The sequence below is a fragment of the Lemur catta genome, chromosome 3 (assembly GCF_020740605.2).
Source record: "Lemur catta isolate mLemCat1 chromosome 3, mLemCat1.pri, whole genome shotgun sequence".
NCBI lineage: Eukaryota > Metazoa > Chordata > Mammalia > Primates > Lemuridae > Lemur > Lemur catta.
Window position 1 is genome coordinate 101010626 of NC_059130.1, and position 19127 is coordinate 101029752.

At 39.7% G+C, this 19127-nt stretch overlaps 1 protein-coding gene across 3 annotated transcripts in view; it reads left to right on the forward strand.

The window, feature by feature from the left end:
- The window catches only part of KIAA0319L (KIAA0319 like), a 95636-nt gene that overhangs the window by 28533 nt on the left and 47976 nt on the right, over positions 1–19127 (forward strand). For all 3 annotated transcript variants that reach the window (XM_045548288.1, XM_045548289.1, XM_045548291.1), the window contains exon 3: positions 11056–11585. In XM_045548288.1, coding sequence (XP_045404244.1) covers positions 11056–11585 — 530 coding nt within the window. The remainder of the gene's footprint in view (positions 1–11055; positions 11586–19127) is intronic.

The following is a 19127-nucleotide window of genomic DNA, read 5'->3' on the forward strand; positions in this document are numbered from 1 at the left end:
CTTCTTTAATAAATGATATTGGGAAAAATGGATGTCCATATGCATAAGAATGAAACTAGACCCTATCTCTCACCATATACAAAAGTCAACTCAAAATGGATTAAAGGCTTAAATGTAAGACCCAAAATTAAAAAGCCACCAGAAGAAAACATAGGAGAAACACTGCAGGACATTGGTTCAGGTAAAGATTTTATGGCTAAGACCCCAAAGAACAGGCAACAAAAATAAAAATAGACAAGTCAGACTATATTAAACTAAAAAGCTTTCTGCACGGCAAATGAAATAATCAACAGTGTAAAGAGACAACCTGTTGAATGGGAAAGAATATTTGCAAAATATTCATCTGACAAGGAACTAATATCCAGAATATATAAGGAACTTGAACAACTTGACAGCAAAAATCCCAAACAATCCCATTAAAAAGTGGGCAGAGGATCTAAATAGACACTTCTCAAAAAAAGACATGCAGATGGTCAACAGGTATGTGAAAAAATACTGAACATCACTAATAATCAGAAAAATACAAATCAAAACCACAATGAAATATCATCTTGCCCCAGTTAGAATGGCTGTTATCAAAAAGATAACAGATACTGGCAAGAATGTGGAAAAAAGGGAACTGTCATACGTTGTGGGAATGTAAATTAGCACAGTCATTATGGAAAATGGTATGGAGATTTCTCAAAAAACTTAAAAATAGAACTACCATATGATCCAGCAGTCCCACCACTGGGTTTTATTTATCCAAAGGAAAGGAAATCAGTATATTAATGGGATACATGCAGCTCCATGTTTATTGTAGCACTGTTCACAATAGCAAAGATATGGAATCAACCAAAGTGTCTATCAGCAGATGACTGGATAAAGAAAATGTGATATATTTACATAATGGAATGGTATTTGGCCATAAAAAAGAATGAAATCATGTCATTTGCAGCAACATGGGTGGAACTGGAGGTCATTATGTTAAGTGAAATAAGCCAGACACAGAAAGACAAATATCACATGTTCTCACTCGTAACATGGGAGCTAAAAAAATTGATCTCATGGAGGTAGAGAGTAGAATGATAGTTACCAGAGGCTGGGAAGGATGTGGGTGTGTGTGTGGGTGGGGATGAAGAGAGGTTGATAAATGAGTACAAACATACAGTTGCATACAAGGAATGACTTCTAATGTTCAATAGTAGCATAGGGTGACTATAGTTAACAACAACATACTGTACATTTCAAAATAGCTAAAAGTGAGGATTTGACTGTTCTCATTACACACAAATGATGAATGCTCGTGGTGATGGAGATCCTAAATACCCTGACTTGATCATTATACATTCTGTACATGTAACAAAATATCACATGTACCCTATAAATATGTACAAATATTATGTACCAAAAATTTTTTTAAAAAAGATATAAATATTTGTGATCATCTGTTCTTTCCCAGGCTCTACTCACTTGAGATAAGGCCAAGGATCCAATTGTCAGATATGAGTCAGAGATCTTACCCATGACAAAGTTTTAGCAATAATTTTAGGAATATAACAATCAAGAAATATAGTGAAGTAGAGAGTTGGGGACATTCTGTATGACTCCCCAGGTTCTTCCTTCCCTCACTGAACATGTTTACTCTGGCCCAGAGTAATGGGTGAGTCTCTAGCGGAGGCTTCCAGGTCACCTCACAAAGCACGGACAGTGCTTGGGTTGTGAAACCTTTCCCTTTTATACCCCAGATAGTTATGTAACTTAGGTGATATTCTTCAGGGAACCATGGAAGCAAAAGAAGCCCTCTGCAGGACAAACCAGTGTTACAGCTTTTCCACCTGGTTTTATCTCCTTCTTTTTCAAAGTTCTGGATTTTATCAGAGCTGCTAACAACAATCAGGGAATAGAATTTTTTGTTATCTTCCTTTTGACCTGGCAATCCTCGTAAATCTCCTCGACTATTTTCCCTAAGTCTAAATCTGTTTCCTCAAAATTGCATTGGTAAGACTTGCCCCATAAATTGTCTCAAAGCTTTTGCCATTTTATACCAAGGATAAATAGATAGTTATCCTGTCATCAGTTCCTCATGGTTTTCCATCCTCTTCTTTTTCTTGCTATAAAGTGCCATAACTGTTGTGATTTGTGAGTCTGATTTGACACTCCTGTATAACCTTGTGCTTTTTGACTCACTTGCACTTAACCATCTCCCCCCCAACTTTTAAACTGACTGGAATCCATCGAGTTAATAAATGCCACCTAAACTCAGACTTGTTGGTTAAGACATTAGACAGAATGTTCTGATACTGGCTTTCTCTTGGAGAAACACACTATTTTCCTCTAGCCTGCAGGTGATGGCTATTCATTCTCCCATATCCCATGTACCTCTGAGTTGGGAGGTAGAGCTGATGTCCTTATCACTCATTACTGTCACTTCTTGAATATTCCTTTCATGTGAAAACTTCTGCTTTTTGAGGTTTATACCATTTTCTATCCCTAATCATTACTCATCTACCAACCATCACTCACTCTGCTTATTTATTGTGGCATATGGGCCTCACCTCCTTTCAAAGTCCTGTCATCGACCTGGATGTCTTCAGTATGACCCACCTGGTACCTGGCCACTTGGTTTCCTGACATTTCATTTGTTCTTTCTGTCAATACTTTATTCATGCATATGCACACATGCATTTATTTATGCATTCATTTAAAAAGACTTTTTGAGTACCTACAATGTAATATACCAAGCCCTATGATAGAATTGGAGATACCATGGATGAAAGAAAAAACAAACAAAAACCAGACACAGTCCTGGAGGTTACAGTGTAGTCAGGGGAAAAGACATTAAGCCAATGGAGACTTTTGAGGAAATGATAGTTGAGCTAAGCTCTCATGTGAGGATGGAGAAGGGAGTCAAGGGAGTTCCAGGCAGAGGGGCCAACACGTGCAAAGGCCCAGTAAGGGAAGGGAGAATGGTCCATTTAAGGAATGGAAGAAGGCTTGGGGGGTTGGAACAGATGGAGAAGGAAGGGAGAGCATGATGCAATATGGGGCCAGAAAGGTGGGCAGGGTCCAGACCATGCAAGATCTTTTTAGGGTGAGGATTTTGATCTTCATTATAAAAGCCCTGGGAAGCCATTGACAATTTTGTTCGTTTAAAATTTTAAAATTTATTTTTCAAAAGATAATTCATGTACGTTGTACAAATTCAGAAGATATAAAAGGGTATTTAAAGAACAAACAAATCTCCCAGTTCTGTCTCCCAACCACCTAGTTTCTCTTCCTAAATGCAACCATGCCAATTTCTTGAATATCCTTCCAAAAATAGTCTATGCATATATATATACACACACATATACACTATGTATATGTATACTCTATGCATATATGTATGTGTGTATATATATACACACACATATGCACTATATTCTTTCCCCCACACGTGCACAAATTGTAGCATATTATACACACTGCTCTGCACCTTTCCCTCCCACCTACATAATGTATCCTAGATATCATTCCATATCAGAATTGTATGGAGTGGCCTTATTCCAGCAGCTGCATGGATCTTCCATAATTTATTTGACCAGCTCTCAATTGATAGATATATAAGTTGTTTCCAATTATTTTCTACTTTAAACAATATGCAGTTAATGTTTTTGATATCTTGTCACATAGTGCTAGTATATCTGTATAATAAATTCCAAGTTTAGCTACCTTTATTCTATAAAGGTTGGATTTCTTTTTTACAGAGCACTTATATTAATTTACAGTTCTACATTTATTATTTCTGTCTGTTTAATTTCTGTCTCCTCCATCTAAATTAAAAACTCCATCAAAATAATGCCCTTAGCATGAAACAGGTACTCAGTAATATTTGCTAAATCGATGAATGAATAAAGAGATAAGGATAATAGCTAGGTGGGAAATAAGGATGCCTGAATTTTGAAAGGAATGGAGAAGATTGGAAGTGGCTACTACAGGAAATGAAATAAATGAAAGTAGGAATTCACAGAATGGCCAGGAGGCCCAGTGCTGATGAGTATGGAGATCATTCACTTAGAGTGGGATCAATCTCTGAAGTTGGGATATTTTGTCCAGTTATTCTCAGGATATATCCATCCATCGTTGCCATTTTCCCAGGCAGCTGGGGTAAAGGAATGGAGAATATCAATCCTGTAGAGGTTGAAGTGATAGACTATAGCATCTGAGCTGAATAAGGAGGGATATGAAGATGAATCCTGAAGATCTCTTCTCTGCCTGGATAATCTCATCCATGCTTGTAGTTTTAGTTACCTGTGGGAGGAGAGAGCACAGTTCTTTTAAAAATTGAAAGAAGGCCAGTATGGCTTGAGCACATAGATCAAGGTTTGAAGAGTGACAAGAGATGAGTCTGGAGAGAGAGGTCATGCCATGACACACAGAGCTTTGAAGGCCACTTCATCAGGTTCAGGAAGGTCACCCAAGGACCATACAATCAGAGTCTACTCTGTTTAGGTAGTTTTACTTTTGTTTTATGTAACGCACAGATAAAGAACTATGATGTTTTGTATTGTTACTGAAAGGCAACTGAGAAGCAGTCTGGACTGGAAATATGAATCCACATTTGAGAGTAATAGAAGTGTAAATAGTTGAAGCCATGATGTAGATTAAATTATAGAGGAAAGAAACTATACTTCACTGTACTGAATCACTTTTAATTCTTGCCATGTTCTTTCTAAGCCTCTGGGCCTTTGTTTAAGTATTCTAGTTTCTACCGCCCCACCTCCTTTGGTTTATTTCCTTCTCATCTCTTAGGTCCCAGCTTAGGTGTCATTTCTTCAGGGAATTTGACTCTGACTCCCCAAACCTGATTAGATTGCCTCTTCCATGTGCCCTAAATAGGCCTTATATTGTTCACATTATAGTGCTTATTCCACTGAGTTGAAATTACTTGTTTTATCTTTCTCCTTCTTTAGACTCTGTGAGGCCTGAGACACCCATCTATCTTGTTCATTTTTTTTATCCCTAGCACCTATCATACTTTCTAACTCATGGTGCACAGTAAATGTTTGTTGAATTCTTTTGTGTTTAGTTCTGTCTCTTGCCCATTTATAGATATTTTGGTTGTTAACAAGACTATGTATACACTTTTATGTTTAGCTTTTTATTCTTAGTGTTACTTTGTAAATAATTTTCCATCTTGCCACATTGTCTTTATAATGACCTTTTAAATATGTGTGGTAGCCATCAAGTTGATGTACCATAATTTGCTTAACCATTCCCCTAGGAAGAACTAATATCGCAGAACATACAAAGGTAGAATGGCTTGCCTTGTTAAAATAAATTCTGAATTGTGGAAGGTAATTACAAAAGCTGGAAAATACTTGCAGTTGTTTTAAAGAGGATTTTAGCCCCAGATGGAAATTGAACTAAATGTATTTTTAAAATTTCCTTCTTTCCTTGAAATTTGGTAATTCTTTTATGTTTTGTGGCCTAAGTGAATGTAAGCCTCTGTGCGTTTCAGAGTATATCCGTTGCAAAAGGTTAGACATCACTCTCACAAATATAAACGGAGCTTATGTCAGAGATTTATTTAACTCATGAATCAGGAAATCAGTGGACAGTAAAACTGCTTTTAAAAAACAAATTTATGTGGTCAGTCAGGAAAAGAATGAAATAAATTTGCAAGTTATATACAAAACATTAATAACTTATAGGACAATAAAAGCAAAACCTTGGAGATTATCTTTTATATTGGACAGAAATAATTTATATCTCAAAAAATATCGAAATCATTTGCAACTTATCAGTGTTCTGTAAGTTAACATCTAAATTTACTCTCTACTTAATGGTAAATAGTAAGTCAAACAAAGGTATATTATCTTAAACCAGAGGTTGGCAAACTTTTTCTTAAAGATAGTAAATATTTTAGGCTTTATAGGCCTTAAGGATCTCTGTTACAACTACTTCACTCTGCCATGGTAGAGCAATGCAGCCATAGACAATACCTAAATAAATGAGTGCGACTCTATTCCAATAAAACTTTGTTTATAAAACCAGGCAGTAGCCCACTTGGCCCCTGGGCCATAGTTTGTGGCCTCTGGTTTATTGAATCTGTAGTGATATCCCTTCTTTCATTCTTGATGCTAGTAATTTGTGACTATTCTCTTTTTTTTTTGTGGTCAGTCCAACTAAAACTTTATCAGCTCTGACTTGATCTTATGAACAAGATTTTGGTTTCATTGATTTTTCTCTATTGTTTTTTGCTTGTTTTTCATTTCCTTGATTAATCTTATCTTTATTATTTCCTTTCTCTACTTATTTTGGGGTTTAATTTACTCTTTTTTTTTTTTTTCAGGCTTTCAGGATGGAAGCATAGATCATTGATTTTTGTTTTAACTGTAAAAGTTTGTCCTTTATTTTTCCAAATCTCTTTGAATGCAAATAAATATATGTGGACATACAAAAATAGCTTCATTGTTAAAAATATAAATAAGACCATAATGCATAGATTTTCTATAACTTGCTTTTTTAACTTAACAAGGTAACATGGAGGAGGGATATTTCTTTGGCTATACATAAAGTTCTACCTCAGTCTTTTCAAATGGTACATAATATTGTATAGTAACTATTTCCATATTGACAGACATTTAGGTTCTTCAGATATTTCAGTACTACCAACCATACTACAATGCACATCCTCACAAGTGAGAATGTTCTAGGATAGAGGTGCACAGAATATTTTTGATAAATGTGTAATTTATTGAATATCTCTTCTTTGATGGTCAGAACAAATAAACTACTTGTGCATGATTTACCACACTAACTACATTTGATGATTCTTTCTTTGTTATGAATTTTCTTAATATTGTTTAATGACTGAACTGTGGGGAAAAGACTTCCTACATTTATTACATTCATAAGGTATAGATTCTCTGATGTTCAGCAAGGCCTGAGTTGTGCCTGAAGGTTTTCCCACATTTCTTACAGTGATTTGAGTTTTCTTCCAGTGTGAATTTCCTGATATCCAATAAGGGCTGAGCTCTTCATAAAGGTTTTCCCATAGTCATTACCATGATAGGGTGAATTTCCACTATGAGTTTTCTGATGTCCAGCAAAGGATACGCTATACCTGAAAGATTTTCCACATTTACTACAGTAATAGGGTTTCTCTCCTGTGTGCAGTCTTTGATGACTAATAAGAGTTGAGCTTTTCCTAAAAGCTTTTTTGTATTTATTACACTGATGTGGTTTTGCACCAGGATGTTTTTCTGATGCTCCAGCAGTTGAGTTATCTCTGAGAGCTTTCCCACGTTCTTTACATGTAAAAGGCTTCTCTCCACTCTGTATTCTCTCCTGATGAGTAAGGATTGCCTTCTCAACCAGGGCTTTCCCACAGTCATTACATTGGTAGGGTTTCTGACTATAGTGAATTCTCAGATGACTTGAAAGGATAGGTTTTTTGAAAGCTTTTTCACATTTATTGCATTTATGGGATTTCTCTCTAGAATAAATTCTCTGAAGATTAATAAATTTTGAGTGCTTCTTGAAGAATTTCCCACATTCAATACATCTATAAAGTTGCTTGCCTATGTGAATTTTATGGTGGTTTAAAGGGGTGATAACGAGGTAGCTTGCTCGTAAAGTCTACCCCACATTCTTTGCATTTGTGGGTTTTCTCACCAGTATGATTTCTCTGGTGGCAAATAAAGGAAGAATCATATTTGAAAACTTTCCCACATTCCTTGCATTTATAGTGCTACATCTGTGTGTGGCTTCTGTCCTCTCAATCCAGGTCTCTTTCCATCAGGAAACTCTCCCAGAACAGATCCTGCAGAAGTATTTTGCTTTAAGGTTTGAAAGAGAGAAGCCCACAGACACCAGATTCTCTTAGTTTTCCACCATCACATTGCTGTACAGGATCTGCTGAGTGGCATCTATTTGTCTCCATTCAATATGGGTAAAGGCCACAGCTACATTCCCAAATGTCAGTAATCTCTGGATCTGGGATCTTGGTAGTTTTGGGACCATGTGTCTCCTAAACTGTTCTCCCAGCCAGGGGAGAGAACCCTATGTAAGCTAATAGTTCTGGAGGCTAGAAATCCAAAATCAAGGTGTTAGAAGGGTTTATTCCTTCTAAGACTCTGAGTAGAACCCTTCCTGGCCTCTCCCTAGCTTCTGGTGGTTGCTATTAATCCCTGGCTTTCCTTGGTTTGCAGCTGTATTACTCCAATCTCTGCCTATGTCATCACCTGGCATTTTCCCTGTGTGTATCTCTAAGTCATTGATTTTAGACTTCTTTTTTGAAATAAGCATTTCAAATTTTAAATGTCTCTCTAAACATTGCTTTAACAGCATCTCACAAATGTTTATATAATGTATTTTCATTTTCATTCAGTTCATAATATTTTCTAATTTCCCTCATGCAATTTCAACCTATACTTTTGTAAATTCATACCCAACCAAAACTGAAGGTGACCACTATCCAGATATCTGGAGCACTTTCTCTGTGTAGCTCTTTCTGGTACTTTGTTCAAAAATTCTAGGCTGGGCGCGGTGGCTCACGCCTGTAATCCTAGCCCTCTGGGAGGCCGAGGTGGGTGGATCGCTCGAGGTCAGGAGTTCGAGACCAGCCTGAGCAAGACCCCGTCTCTACTAAAAATAGAAATAAAAATTATCTGGACAACTAAAAAAATATATATAGAAAAAAATTAGCCGGGCATGGTGGCGCATGCCTGTAGTCCCAGCTACTCGGGAGGCTGAGGCAGTAGGATCGCTTAAGCCCAGGAGTTTGAGGTTGCTGTGAGCTAGGCTAAGGCCACGGCACTCACTCTAGCCCAGGCAACAAAGTGAGACTCTGTCTCAAAAAAAAAAAAAAACAAAATTCTAGCTATCACAGCCACCCTGAACTCTGTCTCCTCAATTCAGCAACTGCCCTGTTCTGCTTGGCTGTTTCTGGTCAGCGCCACAGTCGGGAGCATGCCTCTGGCAGAAAGATGGGATCACAGGGCTGACTTGCTTTGTTTCCTTTCTCTCAGGGATCACAGTCCTGCACTGCCTGTTGTCCAGTGTCTAAAAACAGTTGCTTTATATGTTCTGTCTAGTTTTTTAGTTGCTCATGGTGGGAGGACAGTCCTATAGCAATTCCTCCTTCAAGTGCAGAAGTGTAAGTCTCAGTGCATTTTAAAAAATTAAATAAAATAGTGTCTTACAGAAAAGTGCAAGTTATTTTCATCTATGTTGACTTCTTTATTATGTTGAATGTGAGAGAATTGTTATGAGAAGAATAAGAGAAAGCTGTTATAAAGGTAACTGATAGTAGTTACTGATGTTAACAGTTTTTTGATTTCAACAGTCTGTATACTCAGCTGTTATCAAGATTAATACCATTGGTGACTATGTAGGAAGGTGGATAAGAAAATGAGGGGTATTTCTGAAGTTCTTGGTAGCTTCATTTTTTTCATAGTTGCTATTTCTTCATCTTAAGGCCGTAAGTTCTGTTTTCTCTGGCCTTCCAAATTGCCTTATCTGGTATTAGGTTGGTGCCAATGCTGGCTTCCAGAGTGCTTCTGACTGCCTTTCTCTTCCTTATATCTCCCAGTTTATTAGTGTCCACATTTAGTCTGTTGGACATTTAATAAATATTTCATGGGAGTCAGGTTGGCTTTGGCTGATTTTTAGGTTGTTGCTTTAGTTAGTCAGAGCCCTTTTTCAGTTATGTGTACATGCAGATGTGGTTACCCATTTCATCTATGCTTTGATTCTATTGCATGTTTTCTCTATGTAATTCTAATATGTATTTTATATTATGACCCCAGGACCAGCACTAGGGTGAGGAAAGTGAGGCACCCAAGCACAAAATTTAAAGAGGCACTCACTCTCAAGGTTGTATAAGCCAACCCTGCACTCAGATGACCCTGAGAGTAAGTGCTTCCTTCAATTGTGTGCCTGAGGCATCTCTCTTGCCTCACCCTGGGTTCTGTTCTTACATAAATGTGACAACAGCTGGTTATCGACACCCATATAACTAAGACTTTAAAATGAACTTGTATAACAACTTTCATTTAGAACGTGTTTTGACTTTGCTTCATGTAAGAAAACAGAGGTGATATAATATTTCAGGAAAATCAATGCCATGCCTGAGCTAATTCAACAGCTCAAAGTTTATCCATAAGCAACCTTAGCCAGAATTTTGGACCATGTTATCTAGGTTACCCACAGTAGGTCACTGTTGTACTTTTGTTCCATTATTTCTTGTCATGACATGGCTTGTCATTAGGAAGTTCCTTTTAGCAGAATCCATGCATCATTAGACTTTTTGGTAATCTTAACTACTACTCTGGCTGATACCATGATATGCAATACCATGATATGCCATGATATCCTGACTTTAGCAAATGATTGTTTAGAACATGGGCCAGGCGCAATGGCTCATGCCTGTAATCCCAGCACTTTTGGGAGGCTGAGGCAAGAGTATCTCTTGAGGCCAGGAGTTCAAGACCAGCCTGGGCAATATAGTGAGACCTCGTCTCTACCAAAAAAAAAAAAAAAAAAAAAAAAGGATGTACCTGTAATCTGCATGAGGTCAAGAGTACTCAGTCTGTGTTGCTACCAGTTCCGTGGGGGAAATATACTAGCTTATCCCACTACCTGTTCTGGTCCAAGAGTCCTCACATTGTCCCTGAGAAATAAATGCCTTGGAGGTGAGTCGGAAGTCAAGTGTTGAGACTCTGTCCTCCCCCACTTCCCCTGTACACTTTCACCAGAATACATCCTTTTCTTTCTTTCTTTTTTTTTTATTGTTGTTGTTTTTTGTTTCACAAATTGGAATTCTGTGGAAAAGTTCTGTGTGGCAGGAACTTATTGAGAAGGGGAACCATTGATGAATATGGAGCAGTACTTCTACAAGCGAAAATTTCCTGAGCCCTTAAAAAACACTCTCTGTTGCTTCCTCTGTTCGACTCACTGGATAGCTTTCTCACCCTTTTAAAAACCTGTCTTCAGAATAGCCTCAAATGTTCGTGTTCAGGGCTCTTTATGGAGCAGTAGTCTTCTGTTTTTATTTCATCTGAAAATGTTTTCATTCTTTGTTTTTAGATGCCAGTGAGAGCAGGTGCCAGCAGGGGAAGATACAATTTGGAATTGGCCTGAGATCTGGTGGAGAAACTCACCTCCGGCTTCTTGAAGGAACCCCCTCCCTCCAGTCATGTTGGACTGCCTGCTGCCAGGCCTCCGCTTGCCATGCCTTTTGGTGGCTAGAAGGGATGTGCATTCAAGCAGATTGTAGCAGGCCCCAGAGCTGCCGAGCTTTTAGGACAGACTCTTCCAATTCCATGCTGGTGTTTTTTAAAAAGTTCCAAACTGCAGATATTTTGGGCTTTCCACCTGAAGAGGATGTAGCACATCTTCTGGGGCTAGGTTGGAGAAGGGCATCTTGGAGGAGGCAGAGCCCACCCAGAGGTCCATTCAGACCTGCTGTATCTTCCAGTAACCAGGAGAGCTTAATCAGGAAACTTCAGAAGAGAGATATTCGCACTGAAGAAGTAGTTACACCTGTAATGACACAGCATTCTAAAGCGAATGGCTCCAAGGAACTAGCTAATCTGACTACCAGTGGCTCTGCAGAGGTAAGCATGTTATGAATAAGGAGAGAAACTGTTAAATCTACTCTTAAATTTGGCATGCATGAACAATGAAGCTTATGGTTGTGGGCAGTGTGCATAGGCTGAGGAGTGTATGTATTAATATAAAGCTGCTTAGTGTCATCTTAGTTGGTGCTGCCCACATGCAAAAGGGTCATTTGACTTTAGAAATGTTCACTGCATGCAGATGTGACCATTGTTTTGGTAGAAGCAGAAAGCTGCTCATTATCTAGTCTAAGCTGGTTCTTGGCTACAGGTAAGTGCAGTTGTGTGGGTATTAGTCTCCACCAACAGTTCTGCAGCATTTTCTGCCAGATTGCAAAACAGTTGATTGATGTGGTTGCAGTCAAGTTCTTCTCCTCCTCCATCTCCCGCCTGTAAACATGTTCTTTATGAGGTAGTTTCTATTCCAGTTTAAATTAACTATGCCTGGTACTGCAGATTAAGATCTGACCTGCTGGGCTGGGGAGCCGGATGTGGCCATTAGCCAAGAGTTCTCTGGAGTGAATTCTCACCAAGCTGTGTTTGCCAAGGGAGATACCACCAGTAGAGTTTATTCTGCTTATTATGTTTCTTCATTGTTGATCTTCCTGGGCAAATGATTAAAAGGAATGACTCACTCTATGCTCAGTCTGCCTTGATTGCTGTGACTTTTTTTGTATTTGTTTTGTTCTAGTTGTCTCTATCGAGTTGAAACCAGAGTGGGCTACTACATGCCAGGCACTGCGTGTACTAATTGTCGTACTATGTCATTTTGTTTAATTTTCATAGCAATATTTCCAAGTAGGTAATATTAGCCCTGTTTTCGTGGTGAGAAAACTGAGGCCCAAAGAGGTTAAACAACTTGCCAGTGATCATGCAGCTAATGATTAGCATAGCTAGAATTGGAACCCATATTTAATATTACGGGAAAAACTTTTCAGCTTAATATTAGAGAACAATCTTAGGTTTAATATGCCCATAAATACTTATGGAAATATACTATCAATATTAGGTACTTTCCTAAGCACTATAGAGCTACAAAGGTGAACAAGACATGGCCATCCTCTCAGGGAGTTTACAGTCTAGTGGAGACTGAGATAGTAAGCTAGGTATTTATAATAGTATATAATTATTGCATTAACAGGTTTATGTACACAATACAGTAAGACCACAAAGAGGAAGTGATTCGCTTGAGCAGACAGGTGGTGTGTATGTGCAGGTAAGACTGGACAGAGATGTTTGACATTTCTTGAAGGATATGGAGAATTTCACTAGGGTGGTTAAAGATAGTAAAAAAGCATTCTGAGCAGAGCTACAGTGTATGCAAAGGCTCAGTCAGCAAGTATTTATTGTGTGTTTACTATGTGCAAAGTATTATACTAAGCCGGACACTGAGAATATTATAGTAAATAATATAAACATGATTTCTGCCCTAATAATGCTTATACTCTGGCAAGGAAAACAGAAATTACATTTCTAATAATTAAATAATTATAAGCTCGGTGTGGGTTATAAGAGGATAAGTACAGAGTGCTGTGAGAGCTAACAGGGACTGAGGTGTCAGGTTAGGTTACCCTAGGAAAGAAAGTTTGAGCTGATTTTTGAAGTAGAAGTTAGGAAAAGAAACGGGGAAAGAATAATTCAGGCAGAGGAAATAATTTCGAAGGGTATTGGGTGCCCTAGAGCATAGCAAGGTCAAGAAATTGAGACAGACTGGTCTTGCTGGGCAAACAGAGAAAGACAGCTAGTGGTGGAGGAAAGGGCTGGAGCAGTGTGGAGAGCCTTGAGGCCTTCTTAAGATATTGGCCTTTATCTTAAGATCAGGGGGAAATCATTGAAGAGTTTTAAGCAGGGAATGACATAATCAGATAAATCGCTGTGTGGTGAATAGACTAGAAAAGGACAAGAATGCACAGTTGACCCCCCCACTGCACAGTTAAAAATTCATTTATGACTTTTGACTCTCCCCAGAGTTTAACTACTAATAGCTGACTGTTGACTAGAAGCTTTACTGATAACATAAACAGTCAATTTATACGTATTTTGTATGTTATATGTAGTATATGCTGTATTCTTACAATAAAGTAAGCTAGAGAAAACAAAATGTTATTAAGAAAATCGTAAGGAAGTGAAAATGTATTTACTATTCACTAAGTGGAAGTGGATCATCATCAAGGTCTCCATCCTCATCGTCTTCACGTTGAGTAGGCTGAAGAGGAAGAAGAGAAAGGGTTGGTCTTGCTGTCTCACAGGTGGCAGAGGTGGAAGAAAATTCGCATATGAGTGGACCCGAGTGTTCAAGGGTCAACTGTATGTGTCCTGAGACTCTTCAGAAACATTGCACCAAAGAAGGAGGTTACAGACACAGGAAAGGAGATAAACAACAAATAATCGCTTAGAGCTGTTCTCAGACTTTAACAGGCATCAGACTCACTTGGAGACCTTGTTAAAAACAGATTGCTGGGCCCTCACTCTAGGGTTTCTGACTTAGTAGATCTCGAGTAGGGCCTGATAATTTGCATTTCCAACAAATTCCTGGAGAGAGTGCCAATGCTGCTGGCCCAGGGGCCACACTTTGAGACCACCCACTGCCTTATGGATGGGGAGGTTAGAATACTGAGCACAGAGCACAAGCTCAGCCTTATGCAGGATACCTCCTCCATTGTGCTAGGGAGAAAGGGTTGGATGGGATGCAGTCAAGGTGGATTTATAGGTTGGGTAGAAGGAAATTATGTTAGTTCTAATCTTGTTCCTGTTTTTTCTGAAATGTGATAGATCATCTGTGGAGAGTGGAAGCAGAGGCAGGTGGGGTGGGGATAGGTGGGTAATAGGCAGGAGAATCAGAGGTTTAGGGAGAGTGGTAAAGGTCTGAAATAGCCATTGTGAAGTACAGGAGATGGCAAACTAGGTAAGGAAATAGGAGCTGATTGCTGGGCAGCCTTGAAGATGGAGACTGCGTATTTGTAGCAGTGGTTACTGATCTTTACAGCTGTGTGATTCTTCTCAGTAGCTCTCAGCAACCCTGTCAAGAAAAGGCTGATAGTTTGATTCATCCAAGATAGAAACTTTGCTAGGTAGTTTATATAGAAGAAAACTGGGGTGTGGAAATGGAGGTTGTTGTTAAGAGAGTAGATAGAGAGTGTAAGAAGGTATGAAAAGAGGTAAAGGATAGGAGGGGGATGACAGAGGTAAGACAGAGAAGTTTGGGGCCAGGTGCTGTGGCTCATACCTGTGATCCTAGCACTCTGGGAGGCCGAGGTGGGAGGATCGCTTGAGCTTAGGAGTTCAAGACCAGCCTAGGCAAGAGTGAGACCCCATCTCCACCCAAAATAGAAAAATTAGCCAAGCATGGTGGTGTGTGCCTGTAGTCTCAGCTACTCGGGAGGCTGAGGCAGGAGGATCGCTTGAGCCCAGGAGTTTGAGGTTGCAGAGCTATGATGATGCCACTGAACTCTAGCCTAGGGCAATAGAATGAGACCCTGTCTCAAAAATAAAAACAAAAACAAAGACGAGAAGTTTGGCATTTAGAGGTTTCCATGATGGGAAGCAGATGTAGAAGGGACAGGTGAACAAGAGTCCTGAAAGGACAGGAGGTGGCCGTCAGAGTATGGGATATGTAAATTTAAGATTTTGAAAGTGGAGGAGTTCTGGTGATAACAGGATCTAGGGTGTGGCTATGGAGGAGGGTTGCTGGGTTAGAGTAGAGAAGTTTATTGGCTACAAGGAGCTCAGAGAACATGTTAAATGAGTTATCTATGTGGACCCTGAGATAGTCTTTGATGATGGTGGTGGTGATGATGATGATAGTAACACTAGCTGATGTTTACTGAGCACTTACTATGTGCCAGGTGCCATTCTGAGCCATTTACATGTATTAACTTGTAATATATACAACAAATCCTATGAAGTACTATTACTATCCCTATTTCATAAATGAGGAAACTTAGGAAAAGGAAGGTTAAGGAAAATGACTAAGGCAACACAGCTAATATATGGTAGAACCAAGACTTGAACCCAGGCAGTCCGATTCTATCTAGAGTCTATTCTCTTAACCCTCTTATTCTTCAGGCAGGACTTGGAGTGAGAAGGAATTTTGAAAGCCAGACATCAATGCCACCAGTAAAGTAGGGGGAGTGATGAGTGAGTTGGGAGATGACAGCTATGGTGAGAGCTCAAGTGTAGTGCAGCAAGATAGCAAAGGAGAAGAGGTTTTTACAAGGAGCTAGAAGAGTAATGGTTTGCAAAGGGCATGGGGAAGGGGGAGCAAAGAAAATAGCTCCAGCACACAACAGGATAATTATGGCTAGTGAAACTAGAAATGGACCAGTAAACTTAGAAATATGGTGAATACAGACCAGACAGTCTCCTGGAAGAAGTTGAAAATTCAAACTTGGGCCTTACAGAATTCAAGTATATGCTGGCAGGAAGATCCTGAGGATGTATTGGCTGGAGAGTTCACTTTCTTCTTGTTTACCAGCAGTGGGCAGTGGCAATAAATTGCTTTTAGTGAATAGGATTTCAAGAGCTTTGTGGTCAAACATGGAATGGGTAGACCTGAGAGGAGGAATATTGAACTTGAACTATGAACCCAGGCGTGGGAATGGGCTTTTGCTGCAGGTGGTGTTGCACGGAAGCATTTACACAGTTTGGCATTGCATATTGGGAACTGCAAGCATTGCTAAAAAATGGGGCAAAGTGAAGTCTTCAGATCCAGACAAATTATATTTGACCTTATATGCCATGCTTAGGAGCTTGATTCTTACCCTCAAGGCCATGGATAGCTCTGGAAGGGTGGTAAGATTGCCTTGTGCATTCAGAACAGTTAACTGGTAGGCATTTCTTTTGGGAGAGAACTTGGAGTTCAAACTTCTGCTTAATGCACTAGGGAAAGGAAGAGAACTGTATGCACTGCAGATCTTCTAATTAGGGATGACTGGCTAGCAGCACTAGTTTCTAGTTTGTACTGTTTTCACTAAGGTAGGTCAAGCAACTCTGCATCCCAAGTGGGGAGAAATTGTATCATAAATTGCACTTGTCTTGCCTGAAATGCCTGTAGAGCTGCAAAGGCAATGGGTTGTCAGTATGCATTTTTCATTCTTTTGGAAACATTCATATATTATATCCAAGAGCAGGTATTGTGGACCTTTTGCAATTCCCAAAGTGGAAAGAAATGTCATCAATTTATTCCCCTTTCTCAACTTAAAGAGGGAGAAGCTCGTCTTGCTTGGTTTAAGTACTGCACCCTTTCTGCACCATTAACCTCCGAATTGGTGGCAGGCGGAATATGTACAGTACCAGCAGTTCAGCCACTGGCAATTAATTGTTGCCAATCCTGCTTTGTGAGAGAGGAAGAAGTGCTTTTTTTTGAGCCCAGGAAACAAAGGTCCACTGAGGTATCTCCACGTGTAAGTCGAGGCTTTAGGAAGACTGAGGTGTTCCTCTCTCTCCCGTCATCATCTGCCTGTTCCCAGTCAATAATCACAGCATTTCAACCCCTAGCAAACCAGTGGGTTTCCATGGAACAAATGACTGAGGATAAATGAGCTGTAAGCACCTGGACATCCCTCTGCTGCCTCCTTTCACTGGGAACTCTTGTGCTGGCTCCCCGCAAGGCTTGAAGATAGAGGCGTGGGGTGTGGGCAGCGACAGAATAACCTTACATAACCAACGACAGAAACCTAAGCAGTGCTATTTCCCTTCATGTTTTTGTTTTGTTGATTTGTTTTTCAGGGTTTTTTTTTTTTTTTTTTTTTTGCTTGCTTGCTTGATTTTGGTTTTTGGTTTTAAATGTTGCCTTTACATCCTTTAGCCTTGTAACATTTTTGTCCAGGGTTCATTTATGCTTCTGGTTATTACTTCCTGACAAATTTGGGATCCCTTAGGGCTGCGGTCCTCAAGCCCTGGCTGCAGCCTGTTAGTCTTCAGTGAAACTTAGAAAGTAGGGGGGTGGCGCAGCAGGAGATGAGCTGCAGGGTGTGTTCCCCATTGCTCACCTCACCCCCCCCTGCCCGTCCCCCCATTCGTGGAATAATTGTCTTCCATGAAACTGGTTCCTGGTGCCAAAAAGGTTGGGGACCGCTGCCTTAGGGTCTAGTTTTCCCCAGATTCTCATTCTCAGTTATCTGACAGACAGGCTAAAAACCTTTACCAAAAATGTTTTAGTCCCAGGCTCCCTCCCTTCTAGACCTCTGTCTGGTTTCAATAATCTGTGTGAGTTTCTCACCCCTCATTGAGAAGGTTAGCGTTCCCACCAACCTTCCTCTTACACCGGTGGTTTATCGCATCAAGAGAAGAACTGAGCAGCCTGCTTTCCTCGTTGCGTATGGACATGACAGCAATCCCTGTAATTGCAGTATTCCTCTCCTGAAGCATTCGTTGTTGAAACATAACACCTGTTCCTTATTTTTTCCATTATAACTACTTATTTTCTCCTTTAATCTCCTAAAAGTTCTGGTTCTTTAATCTACTTACCTGGTTTTTAGTATGTGCAATGGGTTTCAAATTGTGTTTGTTGGCTACTTTGTAAGCTAATTTATTGTCTTAGTCCATTTCGGCTGATATAAAAAATACTATAAACTGGGTGGTTTATAAACAACAGAAAGATATTTCTCACAGTTCTGGAGGCTAGAAAATCTCACATGAAGGTGCTGGCAGATTTAATGTCTGGTGAAGGGCTGTTCGTCATAGAAGCACCTTCTAGCCATGTTCTCACGTGGTAGAGAGGCAGACAAGCTCTCTTGGGCCTGTTTTATAAGGGCACTAATCCCATTCAAGAGGACTCCACCTTCATGATCACAATCACCTTCCAAAGGCCCTACCTCCTAATTACCATCACCTTGGGGGTTAGGATTTCAACACAGGAATTTTGGGAGGACACAAACATTCAGTCTATAGCACTTACAAAGCAAGAGATGACGGGGATTTTGGTGTGAGTCCATTAACAAATCCTTGCCAACTGGCAGAACTTGAGCCATATCCCAAAACTAGCTGTCTATAGCCCCACAGGCTGTCATCTTTCTCCCTTTCCTCTTTCATGGGTAGTCTTAGTTACTCTAAGGAGACTCTCAGAAGAAATGACTTTGTAAATATTTACTGCAAAGATAAACCCTGCCATGTTCTTCAGTATTGGCTTTGCTTGCTGAGAATTGAGATGGGGTATATCCATAAACCCCACTGTCTTTGCTACTGCAAGAGGACATTGTCTTTCCTCTGATAGGATTTTTATTAGTGACAGTGGTGGGTTTTGTTTTATTTCAGTACCACTATGTCTCAAATCAAAGTGTGTTAGAAGCTGAGTTTTTGTGAATTGTTCTTTATATTGAGTAGACACTAGGATAGCATATGTCTTACTAAGGAGGGCCCTTACCTAGACTGTGAGGATATGACCTGACACGTGTGAACATCACGTGTGCACCCTGCAGGCTCCTACTCAGAATGGAATAGGTAATGTTGGAAAGTTTTGTTTCGTTTTCTTGAAATATGGCATTGGCTTGCTTGACTTGGAGAGGGTAGCCTCAGAGTGGCAAGGAGGAAGGGAGAAGGAAG